The sequence below is a fragment of the Amphibalanus amphitrite genome, unplaced genomic scaffold, assembly GCF_019059575.1.
Source record: "Amphibalanus amphitrite isolate SeventyFive unplaced genomic scaffold, NRLGWU_Aamphi_draft 000443F_arrow, whole genome shotgun sequence".
NCBI classification, from domain to species: Eukaryota; Metazoa; Arthropoda; class Thecostraca; order Balanomorpha; family Balanidae; genus Amphibalanus; species Amphibalanus amphitrite.
This window is the reverse complement of record NW_024881937.1, coordinates 346,423-364,992: the sequence shown is the minus strand read 5'-3', so window position 1 is coordinate 364,992 and position 18,570 is coordinate 346,423. Positions and strand designations below refer to the sequence as shown.

At 46.1% G+C, this 18,570-nt stretch overlaps 2 protein-coding genes across 2 annotated transcripts; both read left to right on the top strand.

The window, feature by feature from the left end:
* Positions 1 to 233: 233 nt before the first annotated feature.
* Positions 234 to 4,383, top strand: LOC122391532. Its single transcript, XM_043385559.1, has 4 exons — positions 234 to 370; positions 1,522 to 1,602; positions 2,148 to 2,329; positions 3,203 to 4,383. The coding sequence occupies exons 1-4, from the start codon at positions 293 to 295 to the stop codon at positions 3,315 to 3,317; spliced, it is 456 nt and encodes a 151-aa protein (XP_043241494.1). The 5' UTR covers positions 234 to 292; the 3' UTR covers positions 3,318 to 4,383.
* An 8,019-nt stretch (positions 4,384 to 12,402) lies between these two features.
* Positions 12,403 to 18,355, top strand: LOC122391531. Its single transcript, XM_043385558.1, has 4 exons — positions 12,403 to 12,635; positions 13,187 to 13,279; positions 13,648 to 13,762; positions 18,095 to 18,355. Exons 1-4 carry the CDS (start codon positions 12,429 to 12,431, stop codon positions 18,220 to 18,222), a joined length of 543 nt encoding a protein of 180 aa, XP_043241493.1. The 5' UTR covers positions 12,403 to 12,428; the 3' UTR covers positions 18,223 to 18,355.
* The last annotated feature ends 215 nt before the right edge of the window (positions 18,356 to 18,570 follow it).

The following is an 18,570-nucleotide window of genomic DNA, read 5'->3' as shown; positions in this document are numbered from 1 at the left end:
AGGTATGTTCATGGATGAAGGAATACCATGGATTCTTTTCGACCATGGTATGTCGATATATCGGGGAAAATGGCTCTGACGCCCAGGCAGCGCAGTCAGAGGCGGTGCATGAATCGAGGGACCATAACAAGATATAAGTCGGCATCTACATTATACACTAATTGCATTGCGTAGTTGTATCGATAGACGGTATGCTATTTGACTATTTATCTTTTTTCTGCCGATAGTACTGCCGACGCTCAGCAGCGGATTGATTGTGGAAACGGACAGCGACTTCTCTGGGGAATTCTCAATGGTGGACTGCAACCATCGAAACTCAGACTACTACAACAACATGATGGTCGGCATTCAGGATAACGATGGCTTTGTGGTAAGAAATAACGACTTCTGCATATGATTGCACCCGACGTTATTTCACTGATATTCGTTTCTGGCATCCAAAGTGTTGTTTCTGAGATCGAATGCTCCTGATTCGGCGATCCAAGCGAGAGAGCGAAGCGTTGATGATAAGAACATGCATCTATGAATAGATATAAATAACTGCCTACGAATTAGCAACGGCACATAATGGCACTCGTCATGAAAGCTCCATGGGATGGTCTCCTGTCTCTCCTGTTACAATGTCTGTCGTCATTGCAGCGGCTTACGGCTAATGCTAGTTGTCATTACGGCTTTGGTCGAAGTTTTTTAAAGCCTGTCTTAAAGGGACTATCCCACCTTCTAAAATGTTGTTAAAACCAGTTAAATTGTGCCCGACTTTATAGATTGGATGACCAGGAACACGGTTCTGGCATTTATTTTTCATCAAACATCTTAGGCTTCCCATATTCCAAACACAAACTTTCAAATATGTGACGTCACAGCCCAAAATTACCTCCTTCCCCAGGCCACATTACTGTCATAAAGCTGATTCTTTTTACTCTGTAGGCACCACAACAAAGTTCAGACCAAGTTTTAAGCGATTTTTCAACGAACAAACCCATTTAAATCAGAATGACTAAACGAGGTGACGTCACACTAACGGCCGCTCCATGTTGAAGATAGGGCCTTGCGCAAGGCCCATATTCAAATGAAGGGAACGAATTTCTTCAACACCAAGAGGCCGCAGGGGTTGCAACCTAGATAGATAGTGGTTTCTGAACCTCGCCGCAAACTTGGCTATCTCAACTCAAACCCCATGTTAAAGGTGGGATAGTCCCTTTAACGCTTTATAAATCGCCTTAATGAAAAGCGCATGTGCCATGTGAAGCTGCAATGTCTTCAAGACTTGCCAGCAGAATATATCATCTTACTCTTTATTTTGATTCTTGACGTTTTGGTCATTCCCAGGGTCATTCCTACTGTTCGTATCGCGCCGTATTTAGTTGTACACGGAAAGTGTATTATTATTATTACGGAAAGTGTATACAAGCTTAAAATCCGACATAATATGTAATCCGAGTCCGACTATGTATAAAGGCCGGCGGACGAAATAGCTTGCCTATGTGCCTACCGCCAATAACCTCGATTGGGTTTCGGCAGGATCTCGACACCATAAAGTGCGCGTCCTTCGCCAACATTATGGTTGGACCGGACCATATTGTCACCATCACAGCGCAGACGGTAAGAGTAAAGAAATACCGTCAGCAACGTTTTTTAAACTGCTGAGGGCGAATGAAGGACTAAGGATAAGGAGGTGGCGAATGGCATTAAGTTATATATTCCGAATAAAAGATCGTCTCATTTTTGCATATTCATGCGATCCAGAAAAGCAGTCTCGGACGCTGCGAGGAGCATGCCCCCGAGAGTTTCTTGAAATTCCAAGAAAAAAACTTATCGGATTTTCCTTCCTTATGCACTACTGTGTAGTTTAACATACTCGTTTTGAAACTTGTTTAGTAGGTATTCTTTCATTTTCTAAAAAAAGGGCAAATTTTCATCGATTTCGGGCGCTGCGAGAGGGGCATCGATGCCACCCCTTGGATCTGCCAAGTGCATTCATGCTTTAACTAGTAAGAGTAATAATGTCACTCTCATCTAAAACAGCTTTTTAGAAGCTTTCCGCATTGCGTCTTCAGCGGTTTTGGGGATTTATAATTGCCGGCAGACATTTTACAAACAAAAGTATCATTGTGTTTGCACCTCCAACGTCATCCCCCGCTCCTCAGGATGTGTTCCAAAACTGCGGCGCCAACCAAGTGATCACGGGGCTCGGCTCGTCGACCTACTACACACAAGACGTCATCCGAATGACGTGTAGCGACGTCAGCGGTACCTCTGTGTCTGACAACTGCACTGACTTGACCATCACGGAGGAGATGCAGAGTGGCGAGCTGGACCCTCAGCTCACGTAAGTGCGCAGAGAGCGGATGGAAATGCCCTTCCCAGGCATAGGCGGCGGAACGAGCTGGGGGCACCGGGGCACCGTGCCCCCTTTGATTTTGGCATTTTAACATTAGCCCTATGGGCGTTGCATGGTAAGATCGGGACCAAAAGTCGGTGCAGTGCCCCTCCCCTTAAAATTAAAGGCGCTTCGCCGCCACTGTTCCCAGGAGAAATACCCCATGCCTCGGCTCCCTGGGAAAACGCCCTACCCCAGAGTTACACTGGAAAAACTCCCCACCGGCGGCACGGCGTGACGTTCCTTTTCTGTAGAAACACCCTGTATTTGTGTAAAGTAGATGGAAAAAGCCGGTCATTTTTGTTAGTCAACGCATGAATACCTGCACAAAAAAGTAGTACAGCTTATATTGCTTCTGTAGTTTTGCACTTTTTCCCAATTTGATCAAGTTCTGCTTTGGGTATGTCGACCATTTTTAAATTTAGTTTTGATTTTTTTTCTCAAAATTCACTTTATAGTGTAAACCATTACAGTTAACTCAGGCGTGAGTTGGTTAGCTGACCGGTATCGTTCGATACTCGTACGGAATAGTAGGTACCTGAAATGTCCGCTATGCGATTATGATATTTCACGTTTTATTAGGTATAATTCTCGCACATGGGCAGGGCGCCATCGTCTGTGGCCCTGTAAGGTTTACATATATGTTACAACTTACAAGAGTATGAGAAATCCGTTAGTTTGCAACGACGAAATCCGTTAGTTTGCAACGACCCTAGGGTCGTTGCAAACTAAATGACTGTCCAGGGAGTTTGCAACGACCCTAGGGTCACTACAAACTAACTGGTTGTCTAGGGAGTTTGCAACGACCCTATCTGGTTACAGGTGGCCCGTCCAGTGCCCCGATGGGACTCCCCGTATGGGCGCCATGGTGGGCATCAACTTTCGAGACGACCGGTCACCAAAGTGGACCGGCATCAGGTGCTGCTACCTGGTGTAGCCGTCGGTGCTACCTAGTGCTAACTGCTGCCTGGTGTAGCCGTCGGTGCTACCTAGTGCTAACTGCTGCCTGGTGTAGCCGTCAGTGCTACCTAGTGCTAACTGCTGCCTGGTGTAGGTAAAAGTTTTTCACCAAGTGCTTACAGCTACGTGACAGCTGTTAGTGTTGATGCTACTATATAGTACCTACTGCTACCTGGTGTAGCTGCCGGTGTTACCAGTGCTGCTACCTGGTGTAGATAGACGTTTCTGACACCTTAGTGCTAACTGCCACCTGGTGTTGGTAGAAGTTTGTGTTACCTTAATGCTAACTGCCACCTGGTGTAGCCGTTTGAGCTACCAGTACTGCTACCTAGTGTAGCCGGTGATGCTACCTAAGTGCTGCACTACCTGGTATAGCCATCTGCGCTACACGGTGCATCCGTTAGTGCTATCGATTGCTAACTGCTATCAACGAGTAGCTGTTTCTGTCTAATTTTGTTCCACATATGATAAGAGAATCTACAGTAGTACCACTTACATTGGCCGAGTGGAAATGATAAATCGCACTCATATAATTAATTCATTGAAGGCCCTCAGTTCTCACGCTTGTGTATGTGTACTCTTACCTATACACAATGTACAATGGCACATAACACGTCCAGTCGTAAGCATGATACGTGTGACCGTACCTACGCGCTTGGACGGAGCCTACGCTTGGACTGAGCCTATCACACGAAATGCCGTCTCGTGCAATTTCCTTGCGGGACGTTATGCCACTGACGTCGCTCAGATTTACTCATTGCGTCTAACAGCTTTATATGATATGCGTGTTTACAGCGAGATAGCTAGGCCTTCTTTAAGAAATGCAGCTATTTGTTCTACAAATGGTAGATGATCTTTGTGTATGTAGACGTGGATTTATCGGGCATTTAGCGTACTTTTATGACTGATGCCGTGTCTCATATTTTATTATTTAAGTCATATTTTATTATTTATGTTTCCACCTTTGGTCCAGCCAGACTGATCATGATGCCCAATTGTAACTGGCCTTGCTACCGTTCAATAAAATGTCCCCGCATTCATACTATTTTGTCGTGAATATACATGTGGAAGTGACACATGCGACAGAATATCGATGCCTGAGCGATCACTATGTTCCCAAGGAGGCCATTGTCTCAAACCACGCCGATCGGTGATCCGTGATCCGTGTGTTTTCTACCGTGTGGTCATTTCCGAACAGACGTCCGTGGACCATGTGACCGTGGCGTCGGCCCCGTGTCCTATATAATTACCGTCCCAAGGCGGTGTAGGGTAACGGTGAATCGGTGGGCTGCGGCCGTCCGGTGTTCGGGCAGGACCAGTCCTGAGCGGCTGGTCGGTCGGGCGTCCGGTGTTCGGGCAGGACCAGTCCTGAGCGGCTGGTCGGTCGGGCGCAGTATTTACCAGCGCGAGCGGGATGGGTGAAGACAAGACGGCCACTCCGCTGCTGCCCCTGACTGGACGGGTGAGTACTGAGTATATACGTGCAGTGTGCACTGCTACCCCTACATATCGGGTGAATCTGAGTATGTATGTGCAGTAGAGATGCTAATCGGATACCAACTTTTTGGTATACCGATTCCAAGTGACTACATACAGTGTCCGACACTGCCCAAGACTGTACGGACTAGTTATCCACTGCTGTCAATGATACATCGCCTGTCCATGTGTGTGTGTGTGTGTGTTTTTTTTTTTACAAATGCATGTATAGATATGTTTTTGTATATGTAGGTATGCATTAGGTATATATGTCGCAGGCATCAGGTGATATACACACACAGCACTAGCCGCTTTAGCAGCATAGGTAAAAACTAAAAACTGTTTACTTCGGAAAATGCCACCAGGATGATGGAGGGAAAGATACTGAAAGTTTCGTGCTCTATCGGCTATCCCTAAGCGCTCGCCGCTCGGGAGCTATCATATACATTATACAGGCATTCGACGGGGCATCCCCCGGGCCAGCGAGGGTTAACCCTATTAGTGGCAGGCTCCTGGCTACCCCTATTAGTGGCAGGGGGGGGGGCTGTTTACGAACCCACCCACCCCCCTGATATCTCGAGATCTAACGGGCCGATTTTCAAAATTCAAACGGCATTCGATTTCGCTCAACGTGATCTACATTTCTAAAAAATAGAAATTAAAAAATGTCGATAGGGGGGTAGAGGGGGGTAAAAACGGGCAAATTGCAGATACATTTTAGACTGTTTATCACGGCCAGGTTTCTGAACCAATCTTAACGCAACTTTTCCCGATCGATAGAGAATGAACCAGGAATTCACGTGGATCCTAAAAATATGCATTTTCAAAAATCATAGGCGGATACAGATGTAATTACTAATTATTCCCCAATATTCAGCACCTGGACGCGCCTACGATTTTAGGGGAAAATATCGCTTGTAAGTGTTCACAAATACATGGTATGGTGCATTTGATTGCTTTCTGGCAATGTAACTACTACGAAACCGCTCATCAAATGGTACTGTACATTTCAGTATGAACCCCCCCCCCCCCCTTTTTGGACGCCTGGATCCGCCTATTATAGCAAAAACGTGTCAAAAGAGGATGCACAATAACTTTGTATATGTTATCACATGATACCTTTCATTCACTGTTCGCAAAACTGGTGCATACAGTTATAATACATCAGCATCGTGATCTTCGCCCAAATGACTCGCTTCACGAATAGGACCCCCCAATTCCCAGTGCTCTGGAGCCGCCCCTGGTAAATTTATGAACTTAAAATTTTCAGGGAATGTGCCCAATTTAGTTTTAGGAAAAGTCAGAAAACTTCAGCATCGTAGCTTCAGCGGTTTCGGAGATATTCCCCGAAAAACCTGAGGGGTGGATGAAAACAGCCCCCTGCCACCCCCCCCCCCCCTGCCACTAATAGGGTTAAATCGCGGCGCTGTGGGCGTGTGCTGTGTGTGCTGTGTGTTCTGTATGTGGCTGCAGTACAGGCGGTATAGTGATTGGGTGTGTGTGTGTGATTGGGTGTGTGTGACGGCGCGCAGAGTGTCCGCCCCGCGATGTCGGCACTGGCTGTCCGCCTGGCGCTGGTCATCGTGACAGCCAGCCTGCTCTACCTCCTGCTGGCGGCGGTCAGCAGTGTCGGCACCACCTGGACGGCTCAGCAGCAGCTCATCAGCGGTGAGCAGACAACACTCGCAGCCAGCGGGCTCTCAGGAATAGATTCACTCGTGTTCGAGTCGTAGATAGGTCAATCTCCGAGCTTTACATATAAAGGTCAGTTTCTGTCGAGTATTGTGAGGTGAATATCAGGATATTGGGAAGCAGCAAACTGAATTCTTACCGACCAATACCATGGAACATGACAACATTTTTAACCATAGACCACAATATATCTATACATAGGGGTCTATGATTTAAAGGGACCCTCCCACCTTGAAAAAAGGTTATGAATTGGCATGAAAGTGATGTCGCTCGGTTCAGAAAGAGCGAAAACGAATATCTACCAAATTTCACCGAAAAATACTCACCGGTTTTCAAGATATTAGACTTTTACTTTTGTTTACTTTTTGGGATCTCCGCTGTTCCTAGCGACTTTATTTGGAAGCAATAGTTTGGCAGCTGAAAGTGCGGCACTTGTTGCGCGCAAAGCAGCATATGCCACCGCGTGCTACAAAACGTTTTAGTCAAACATTTAAAAATCGTTAGATATCTGCGTTGACGTCATACATTCAGAGGGGTATTCCAATGCATTAGCCCCTCTGAATCAAAATGCTGCAATTTTGAAATTCAATATTTCCGATTTAAGGCATTTCTCGATGTTGTGAGTGCCGAAACCGGTAATTGTGAGCCAGGGACCCCATTTTGGCTATCTCAACTCAAATCTAATGTTAAGGTGGGAGGGTCCCTTTAACCCTCACCGGCCAAAGAGCTGCCACCCCCGGTTGTTTGCCGCGCTTGCTAGAAGCATGCTGGCAAAAGACAGCATGTTCCGAGTTGGCACCTTTGATTCAAGCGGGATCTTGTGACACCAACCGCATTCACACTTCACACATGGCACTGACCTATGAGCTCATAGGTCAGTAACCTCTGCACGGTCCTAAAATATCGCAACTTTGGTACGCCCTCAGCACCAGGGAGCCTTTTGCATGGGAACACGAAACTTACAGGGAAACATCCAGCTACTCACAACTTGTCTGTCTTAAAGGTCACCTGGGAGCACATCGGTCACGTGACATCAGTATTACGAGTAGATGTAAGCCAGTATGGGGAAATGGAAACTGCTGTTTTAAGGCCAGAAATAACATAAAACTATCTCAAGCACATGTCATACACTTCTTGCAAGGTCTTATGCTTCACTTTGGCATTATTGACCTTGTGAAACGTTATATAAATCATAGCGTCACAAAGTTCATTGCAGTTTCTCTTCAATACTACTTTCGATTAAATTGGGCTAGCGAATCGGAAAAGCCACCAATGGAAGATTTGCCGAATCAAATAACGTGCAGCATGACAACCTCTGACCAGTTTGCCTAAGTGACTTTTATTTGACCTTGAGCCGAGGTCACCACCCTAAGTTGACCTTAACAAGGCAAAAGATATAATTTTCGACGAGCCTGACAAACACAAACACGGTGATACCGAAATCGCTGCTCTGCGACTATTTTTGGCGGAGCAACTGACCAAAAACCTTACCCATGCTTACATACCTTGGGCCACTTGACCTGACCCATAGATAACATGAATCATGATTCATGTTATCTATGACCCCGTTTCCATGGGCATCACTGATCCGGATCAGCAAATTTAAATCGTGTATATTTTTTTAATTCTTCTTTACAGGATAAAGTGTATTAGGTATATACAAACAGTTAATCTCTTATTTTAATTTTCATAAAGTGTCTAACTATACAGGATTAGCTAATCCATTTTTACTGATCCGGATATGCCTGACCTCAAAGGTCGCCGGTTGAACTGAGGCCTTAAAATCAGGCACCAGTCGCTGCGTCTTGAAATGGTGAACATGTTCAATCTTTTTTTTTACGAGGCTCTAGCTCGATTAGGAACGAAACCACGAGGGGTCAACCCCACCCCCACCCCCTCGGGCAGTGCGCGTGCAGAAACCCGATACCTAGGTCCGGCGAGTGCTTACCGATTTTGATAGGCATGGAAAGTACAACTTTATACCGCATTGAGAGAATTTAATACCCTATAATACCCTAATACCCCCACATAGGTACCTACATACCAACGCATATGGCGTACATTCCATTTCCTTGAAACATGACAAGTGAGTACTGCTAACATCAATTATTTTCTCCAGATTGTTTCATTTCATCCATCGATTGATCAATTAATTCATTAGTGCATTCAGTCACTCATTCAGTCAGCCTGTCATTCATTAATTAACAGAAAGAAATGCACTGTCTCTATGTGATTGTAACAGAAGACTCGACTCACTGCTTGCCGATTTGCCTGTAATATTCCCAAAGTCAATAGCCAATAGCCACGACGCTATCAGGCACCGTGACCTTTAGTTGGATACCGTAAAAGATACCGTAAGACTAAATCAGCGGGTGGATCGAACCATGTCTAATGGTAGGTAGTACTGCCTGTCTGGCTTCTGTCGGACACTATTGACTCGTAGATGACGGCCTCACGTTATAGGCGATTCGAAACCGCGTGAGATTGCGTTTCTGACGAGTATCGCACCGCACACACCGAATTATGTATAGATGGCAGCTGCATCTACAAACTCCGTCAGTTTAGTTTTGTAAACACTTCAAGTACATTTATGCCGACAAGTGCGACATTTTTTACATCGGTGGGCTTATATCTTCAAAATATGAATCTGGCTAATTTTCTGAACACATGATTAAATTGTGGTCGATACGGAAACGCGTTGAAGTATTTTCTTTTTCAAGTGTATATGTATGTGAATAACTGTAAGGAACTGTGGGTGTTATGCAGGTACGATAAATCCGCCGCTCCAGGCGCTGCAACAGACGGCCTTCACTGCAGGATCCAGGGAAGAAGGGTGGGGGGGGGCATTTGTGGCAAGCGCCTGAAATCGACAAAAAAATGCGTTCTTATGGGGGGGAGGGGCGGGGAAGGGCAATAAAACGAAAACTATCAGACTTTTATGTAGAGAAGTTTATGTTTAGCTGCACAGCAGTGCGTAAGGAATCGAAATACGATTAATTTTTGGTATTTGGAGAAACTTTTTTGAGGGTATGCTTGCCCTCCCGCAGCGTTCAATACCACCTTTCTTGACCAGCCAGTGACGGCGAAAGTGACACAATGACACGAAACTGACATGTTTCAGTACCATTAGTTTAATTAATTTGACACCTCCTATAAGGAAAACGTCGTACCTAATAAAGGTTGGCCGTAATTGAGATCAGAGTACGGGCGAGATTAACCCGCGACCGCCTGGGGGGGGGGTCGGATCCGACCCCCCCCCTCCGTTTTTCTTGAATAACTCATGAACCGCTTGCGCTATCAACTTGAAACTTGGCATACCTTCTCCCCCATCAATTTGATGTCTCCTGTGCAATTTTCAAGAAAAATTTTCAAAAATTTTTGAGATATAGCGATTTAGTGATGTAACTACATGGCGTTTTCAGTCAAAAAATGGTAAATGTTTAAAAAATCGCCAAAAATCGAGGTTTTAAGGAAATTGCAAATTAAGGACATGAAAAGACGCAGCTCAACGAGTTCTTCAAAATGGCTATCTCGGATTTTCCATAAAATGCGTTTTTCACCCCTAAAAATTCAAAAAACTATATTTTTGGAAAACAGCTAATAAAATCCAAAATTTTGAGAATTTTCAAAAAACCGGAATATATGTTATAGAGCTCTATTAGAACATTAGATGTCCCAAATTTCAACTTTCTATCTTGATTTTTGACCCCCAAATTGTAAAAAATACCTCCAACATGCATAGGGCATGGTGACGTCATAAGCATTTTCGCGAATTAGAGGCACTTCTGAACATCGCATGTGAAAACAAATGGCACCACTAGATTCCTTGGACAAAGTTCGTCTAGAAAAGTGCATTTTTATGTCAAAAATAAAAAGTTGAAAAATTGACTTTTTTTCTTAGCCCTCGTTTAGCTATGTATGGTATAAACGTTTTTTTATGCTATCAATGCACAATTATCACCAGCACAGTGACTTGGGGTCACATATAACCATTACCATCGGATTTGGCGTGAAAAATAAGCCATAAAACATGTGTTGCACGCCCATGTAGCAGAAAGTGAAAACCGTGACCTTTCGTGACCTGACCTGACCTTGACCCGTACTTAGTATGACCCCTATACGCACATGGTACCTTCACTAGGTCTTTGAGGTCATTTGTGGTGAGTTTCGAGCAGCAGCTATCGATTCCGCTGTCCGTAAGCCTAATCATGCAAAACCCCTGAATTTGACCTTTGACCTGACCTTGACCCGAAAGTTGACCTCAATCTTAAAATTTTAAGAGTGCTTTGGGAAGGTCTCGTAGAGACCTTTCGAACGCCGCCTCGCGGGGCTCGATACGACCATTGGTTCTCGAGATAACAGGGGGGGTCGGATCCGACCCCCCCCCCAGGCTGTCGTGGGTACGGACTACGGAAATAGCCCAGGCGGTGCCGGGTTAAGCGGTAGGTTTTGCACATTTACATTTCCGGCTATATCTCAGAAACTAATCGATCTACGATAAAGCCATTTTACACGATCATGGCCGGCTTGTGAACCAACAAGTCGATCGCATCTCTAACACTTAACCCTCGCCGGCCGAGGGGGGGGGGGCGGGTGCCGCCCCCCCCCCCCCCCCCATAGGGTTTTTTTCGCGATAGCTCCGAACACGCTGGTGATAGAGAGCTGGAACTTGGCATACCTGACCTTTGATTCAAGCCGGATCTTTTGACGCCAACCGCATTTTTGGGTCAGGTCAGGTTACTGACCTATGACGTCATAAGTGAACCTCTGCACGGTCTTCAGATGTCGCAACTTCGCAACGCCCTCACTGCCAGAGGAGATGTCACAGGGAAATGAAGCTTGCAGGATCTAGTATCCATTATGAGTCTCACAACTTGTATATCTCGGATTTTTCCTAAAGGTCATATGAGGTCAGGTCATTTTCGTGACCTCACCATTATAAGTCAATGGGGAAAAATGAAAACTGCTATTCTGGCGCCGGGAACGATCTCCAACTATCTCAAGCACACAGAATCGTGATTTGATGCACTCCTTGCAAGGTTAGATGCGTCACTTTTGCAATGTTGACCTTGCGTGACGTCATTTATGACGTCATCAAGGTCATATTAGTTTTTCGTCAATAACTCTTGATCAAATTGAGCTAGCGAGTCGGGGAAGCCACCACCGGACTCAGGAGGACCTGCCGAATCGAATGATATGCGACATGACCTCTTTCAACCAACTTCGTGACCTGGGGGTGCTGACCTGACCTTGACCTGAGGTCAACACCCCAAGTTGACCTGACCCAAACAAAAAGTATATCATTCGACGCGCCTGAGCGAGGCGAACACGATGCTGCCAAAATCGCGGCTCTGCGGCCGTTTTTTGCGAAGTTATTCACCAAAAACTGAACCGTACCTTGGTGCACTTGACCTGACCTCTGAGGTCACCGGTTGACCTAGGACCTTAAAATCGGGTTTCAATCTCTGCGTCTCGTAATGGCGCACACGCTCGTTTTTTCCGCGACGCGCTAGCTCCACCAGGGGCGAAACGGCGAGGGGGGTCTTACCCGCCCCCCCCCCCCTCCCTCGGCCGGCGCGTATGTAGAAAACCAATAGGTCCGGCGAGGGTTAAAACCTTAAGACGACGAAGATATAGCCTGAAGTACACTAAATTTTATAGGTGCAAAACCTACCGCTAAATCCCGCGAGACCTGTACCTAGTCATGTCCGGTAGGTTAGACAGACTACACATCGATCTATTACAATGACCATTACAACAATGACCGTACCTATATGCCAACGTCCAGACGTTTTCCTATCAGACGTTAGGTAGGTCTATTCGAAACTTTATGATTGACAAGTATTCTTTGTTTTGTAACAATGTCTAGTGCCAACCTACTGTTTCAGCCCGCCGTTTCTTCCATTTGCGGAGGGTCGCTATGTCGGCCTACAAGCCGGCACCACCACCACCACCTTCGCGCGTCCACACGAGGACGACCGAGGCGCCGTTCCAGGCGGCGCCGATCCGGAGGACCGAGAGCGGTGAGCCGCGGCGGCCGTTCCGCCAGCCGACCAGGAGTGTGGTCGTGGTGCGCTGGGGCGACGACGTCCAGCTCGACTGCAGGGTCGAGTCCAGCAACCTCATCGTGAGTGAGGCGACGGGACGGCACGACATCCGATTCTGTGGGCGATTCTGGTACAGGCCAAGCCTATTTTTTTTTGTAGCTCGTGCTTATTCATCGATAATTTTACCACGTCCTTATCGTTTGATACAAGTTACGCTCACTTGTTGCTACCTTTGTATTTCAATTGACGTTATGCTTACCTATCATTTGAAAGCCAAGCGGTTTCCAAACGATAAAGGTTCAGTATCTGCCAGTCTCCGAAAGACACTATGCCCCAGAAGGGCAAATCAGGATGTCTGTGGTTGTGCACAGACAGTCTTGAAAGTACCACGCATCGGTGCGATGTATCCAGCCCGACCGAGGAAGGGCTGCTAAATTTGAGAGTCACCGATCCAATTGACCTGTTGGATGGTTGGGGATGTCCATTGGGTCAGTGACTCTCAAATTTAGCAGCCCTTCCTCAGTCGGGCTTGAGGGATCCACCGCACTGATGCGTGGTACTTTCAGGACTGACTGTACTTTCGCTCCTACTGATCTTACTAACATTGCTGGACGGATTGCCCGCGGCGCAGGTGGCCTGGTTCAAGAACGGAGACACCTTCATCGCCATTGAGAACAGGACATTCATAGATGACAGTCGAATCGAGGCCCATGTCTCTGAGGATGTGAGGACAATTTATCATTTATTTACCTTCGGAGTGTGTGCTTTGGTCTTTGTACCTAACTGTTTCCACAATCCATACAAAAAGACAAGAATCTAGATTGCAGAATGTCACATGCGCAAAGATTGTGTATGTATCTGTGTGCACTGTATGTACAAAGGGTGTTCGTTTTTTCGTGACATTCTGTGGGCATGCACATTGCACACATACGCGCACATCTTACGCACACGCGCTTTCAAATAACAGGTTTTCTTTCTTTCTTTGAGCCGCAGTAGCCCATATTCTATGAAGCTAAGTACATATGTAGTTAAACGTGCTTTCGAACAGCAGCTAGGTTGCAACAGCGGCTCATCGGCGGCACCTTGCGACAGGGTTTGAACTGGGCTCTACGGATCCGCCGTGTGGGGATGGACGACGCTGCTCTGTATACGTGTCACATGGCGCTAGCACCAGATGACGTCATTGAAGTCGAGCTGGACGTAATTCGTGAGTATAGTTCAGTGGCGGCGGAACACCTTCAATTAGGGGGGGGGGAGCACTGCCGATTTTTTGTCCCATTCTTTCCATGTAACGCAAATAGGGTTAATGTTAAAATGGCAAAATTAAACGGGGCACCGGGGCATCGCGCCCCCTTTGATTTACGCACTTTAACATTAGCCCTACGGGCGTTGCATGGAAAGAATTGGACCAAAAGTTGGCAGTGCCCCCCCCCCCTAATTGAAGGTGTTCCGCCGCCAGTGATACGCAGGCGGTGAAATGCATGACCTTTCAAGAAGCGATGAATAGTTAACTCGTTTAGGTACCAGCTGCAAGTGCACACACTGAAAACAAGTTGAAAGAACGTAATGCAAAAGCATCTTAAAATATTCCACACTTAGGTTTTTTGGGTATTAGGGTAAACTGGCTTAGAGGCGAAGCAGAACGTCTGGTTCATGAAGAACACACACAGTGTTTCACATAGACCGAAGACACGTGCTGCTTCTTCGCGCGCAGTCTTAGCGGCCCCAGGGGGCTTCAACTCGACCAACACCGGTTCTTCTTCGTTCTCCCTAGTCACGTGATATACGTCACACAAAGCGCGCGAAAGATAAACCCTTTGGAGGTTTTGCACGAACTAGCATCGGGTTTAAGAAGAAGGGGTTGTGGTTTAATCAGTGTAATGGCTTTCATCAAGACCACGCCCGCGGTACCACGTTCTAGCGTCCACCGGAAGCGATCGCCATTTTTCGATCGCGTTGGATCACGCTTTGTGCAGTGACGAGCGGCTGGTGCAAGATTGGGTGAATGGCAAGTAATCGAATATTGAAGAACTGAAATAAGGTTAATTTTTGGCTTGTCAAGTGTTGTGTATTATTTATATTACTTGTGATTGACAATGATAAGCAATATCACAGCGCTCTTCAAATGCATGGATGAATGCATTGGATGAAGAAAATTCATATGCAAGACCTATCAATGCAGTAAGTATCTATATGTTGTATAAATGCCCATAGCTTAAATTATGCATGTGGTATTTAGACAAATTTTCCAAATGAAGATAAATCAGGAATAGAATCAGCTTCAAGCTTGCCATTTTGGGGTCAACTGATTTAGGTATAGGTAAATTTGGCTGATTTTAATAAACATATGTTCTTGCTAATTAGTGCAATATTTTATCTAGCTGCACTTTATATGTTAAGTGCATTAGGTATTTTATTTTTGGAGTAGGCTCATGGTCTCTGAAGTCAATCTAAGTTTCTTTAACTCCCTGCCTGTTGAATAACGCATCCGCCCGACTCTTCATTCTAGGGGACGAGGCCATCTCCACTCTGATTGAGGCCCTGGAGTCTGAGGAGAGCGTCCTGGCGCGCGGAGACGTCGACTTCGTCGAAAACGCTGGCTTGAAGCTGGTGGTGGAAGGAGAAACTGTATGTGATTTGGGAGAATGCGATATCGCCACCCGGCTGCTGACATGGGCGATAGCGCATACTGTGTTTGGGAAAACATCCACTTGCTAAAGCTAAAAATGTGTTCATATTTGTACAGAAAGCAACCCTGAGCGTGAAGGAATCAACCTGAATAATTAAACATGCCCGAAAGGCTCTGGAGTTCTTTGGCTTGGATGTGTAAGTTAAGTGACACGGCCGAGGGGAAAGCGTTCCTGCAGGCTGATCGCAGGCTGAATGCGGGCTGGTTGCGGGCTGATCGCATGGGCGGGTTGCGGGCTTGTTCCTGACTGGAGACTTGCAGGCTGATTGCTCAGAGTAAAGAGGAAGGTAATACATTTTAAGGTGTATCAAATACTGTCTTTGCGCAGCAGATGTGACGCACTGTAAAAAAAGTTTAGCACCATAGAGGTACTTTTCAATTGACTAATTTTCAGTACCCTGGCGGTGCTAAGCTAAGCATTTTATTCGTACTTAACTGAGATTTAGTTTAGTATCAAGGTGCTAATATAAGTACCCATATTTGTTTAGCACCCGTGTACTAAATGTAGTACCCTACACCTGCTAGACCAATTTTCAGTACCCTAGCGGTGCTAAACTTTAAAAGGTGCTAAGAATAGCATGCAGTTAGTACCTTCCGTACTCACATATGAACCGTTTTAGCGCTATTGTTACCCCACGACAAGTAGAATAATGCTAACGAAAGCATTGGGGCTGAAAGTAGAATATCTATACTAGTTAAAGCTGCTGCATGAAAAGTTCGCAAAAACTGCTTTCTTTAGCATCACATGCTTTCACTAGTTACTGCAAAAAAGACTGATCAATTACCAAAAAGGAAATTGTGTAAGGCCGAAAAGACGTGCAAAAAAGGTTATATCCTAGATAAGTGATAACTACAAGTCTCAATGATTGTGTTTTGCATTCTGCAATATTCCGGTGTAAGTGCATCTTTCAAGCATCCAACACATTATAAAATTAAGAAATAATAATGGAACATTTATTAACACTTCATATCATCTGCATGAAAAACAAAAGTAAATATATACACAAACAAACGCACGGGAAATAACGAAAGGTCGCTCATATACCTGCACACTCGCAGTGACCGACGATTAACGCGAGATCGACTGGGGGAGGCGGGGGGGGGGGGGTCGTTGAACCGACGTTCCGTTCATGGCCATAAGTTCGACCTCATCCACGACCAGACGGCGTTTAGTGATAGACGGAACCGGAGACCCCGTGTTGTTGTCGTAGTTGTCCTCCATTGTAAGTGGTAGTCGACGGAAGAACTGACCAGGCCCCATTCCTGGAGCAAAAAAAAACTGGATCAGTTCCAAGATTTTTTTTTTCTGTTGGGAGCTATTTTCGCAAACAACACAACTTTCCTTCAGACCAAGAAGCGCGGTTTGCCAAAGTCGGAATATGAAGCACTTAAACAATATAAGATAATGTCAAAAGATACAACGTGTCAGACTCACCAAAGTCGATCAACGTCGGTGTCGGTGGCATGTGTCGGTGGCAAATGCTCATGTACCACCCGGCCCCGGAGCACTTCACTTCACTTCACTGCACTGCTGCACTGCACTTCCCTCCACCTCACTGCCTCCCGGAGCAGGGGCACGCACTCCCATGCCACGCACGACGGATTCCACCGATAATAGCTGATTTAAGCTATCATTCCAGAGCTATCACTCGGTGGCATGTGCCCGGGCCCCGGAGCACTTCACTTCACTTCATTTCACTTCATATACCGGAGCACGTGCACACACTCCCACCACGACCAACGGACTCCACTAAAATGGCGCAACACGTGGCCGGAAACAGCTGGCACGCGCATGCGCATATCGCTCTGCGCCGTCAAAACGTGCTAAAGGGCTGGTGATAAGATTCCCAGAGATTTGTAAAGCAGGCCTTAGCTACTTTCTTTGGCGCCAATTTCAAATTTGTTTCCTCTGTAAGCATGTCCGGTTCTATTGTGATACTAACGTAAGCACCATATTCAGCATTACCAACTTCTAAAACACTCAAAATGGTTCTAATTAGAAATCCAGCTTGAAAGAGCACTCACTGATGGACTGGGTACTAGCAGAAGTAGACGTTAAGCTCAGTAGAAGAATAGATGATCTAAACTTATAATATTTGATGGGAATGTTAGCTATCATTAGCACAGTATTAGCACCATGCTTCTTTGTAAATACGTCGTAGGGTTCTTTTGACGCTAAAAGGTGCTACGAATAGCAGCCGTTAGTACCCCAAATGCTAAACTTTTTTTACAGTGCGGCGCAGGTCGATAGCCATGCATGGGAGGTTCAATAGACGAATGAACGGGGATTTTGCGGTATTGCAATAGAACTGAAAGGGTTCTACAACCGATATTCAGAACACAGGGTGGTTTCCCTATAAACCTCAGGGACTTCTTCACAGACCCTTTGGGGTTCTTATCTAGGTGCTAAGAACGCTCTTATTATAAACCCTAAACCTCATAAGAGTCTTTGGAAGAATCGTGTGGGTTCTTTTGATGAGAATGCAAAGCCGTCTACGTGAAGAACCATGGGGGTTCTGAAAAACGGTGGCATAACATTTTACCCCACAGGGGTCTAAATACCCCTGTACGTTCTTAACGTTCTTCCAAAGTGTTTTCAGTGCAGTTAGATTTTCAGATACCTATTTACCTAAAATACTTTTGCAACATTCTCAAGCATAAACAAAAATTTGCAGCTGAGTTCATTGCCAATGAGTAGACAGGTAGGCGCAGGTAACGTGAAAGGTCACATCATTTTTTACAGCCTTACGTACCCTTGGAGTTTCCTTGCTGATCAAATAATTGTAACAGAGTTTCTCTCAGCTTCCATTTCGACTTCGAGCCCATGCTGTCGTTCCTCTGTGCCTGCAGCCGCGATCGGAGACTGCGGAGAGCTCCCACCGTTCAGAGTGAGCAGTATATTAGGGGACATCCTCCTACCCGACTTCGAGACAACTGCGGACATGTGTCCTGACGAGGGCCAGATACGGAGCTGCTGATCGGCCCAGTCTCTCTCTCTCTCTCTCTCTCTCTCTCTCTCTCTCTCTCTCTCTCTCTCTCTCTCTCTCTCTCTCTCTCTCTCTTTCTTTTTCTCTCTCTCTCTCTTTCTCTCTCTCTCTCTCCCTCTCTCTCTCTCTCTCTCTCTCTCTCTCTCTCTCTCTCTCTCATCCGCAAAACGTTACAATGCCGGACCGGGTGCGCAACAACTGGCTGAAGCTGCTGGACAAGAAGACACAGACTGCCGTGTGCGTCATGGACTCCGTCACTGCCGCCTTGCTGGAGAAGAACATAGAGGAGGCCGGGGAACATGGCGACGTCGTGATCGGAAGGTTCTTGGACGTCAGTGC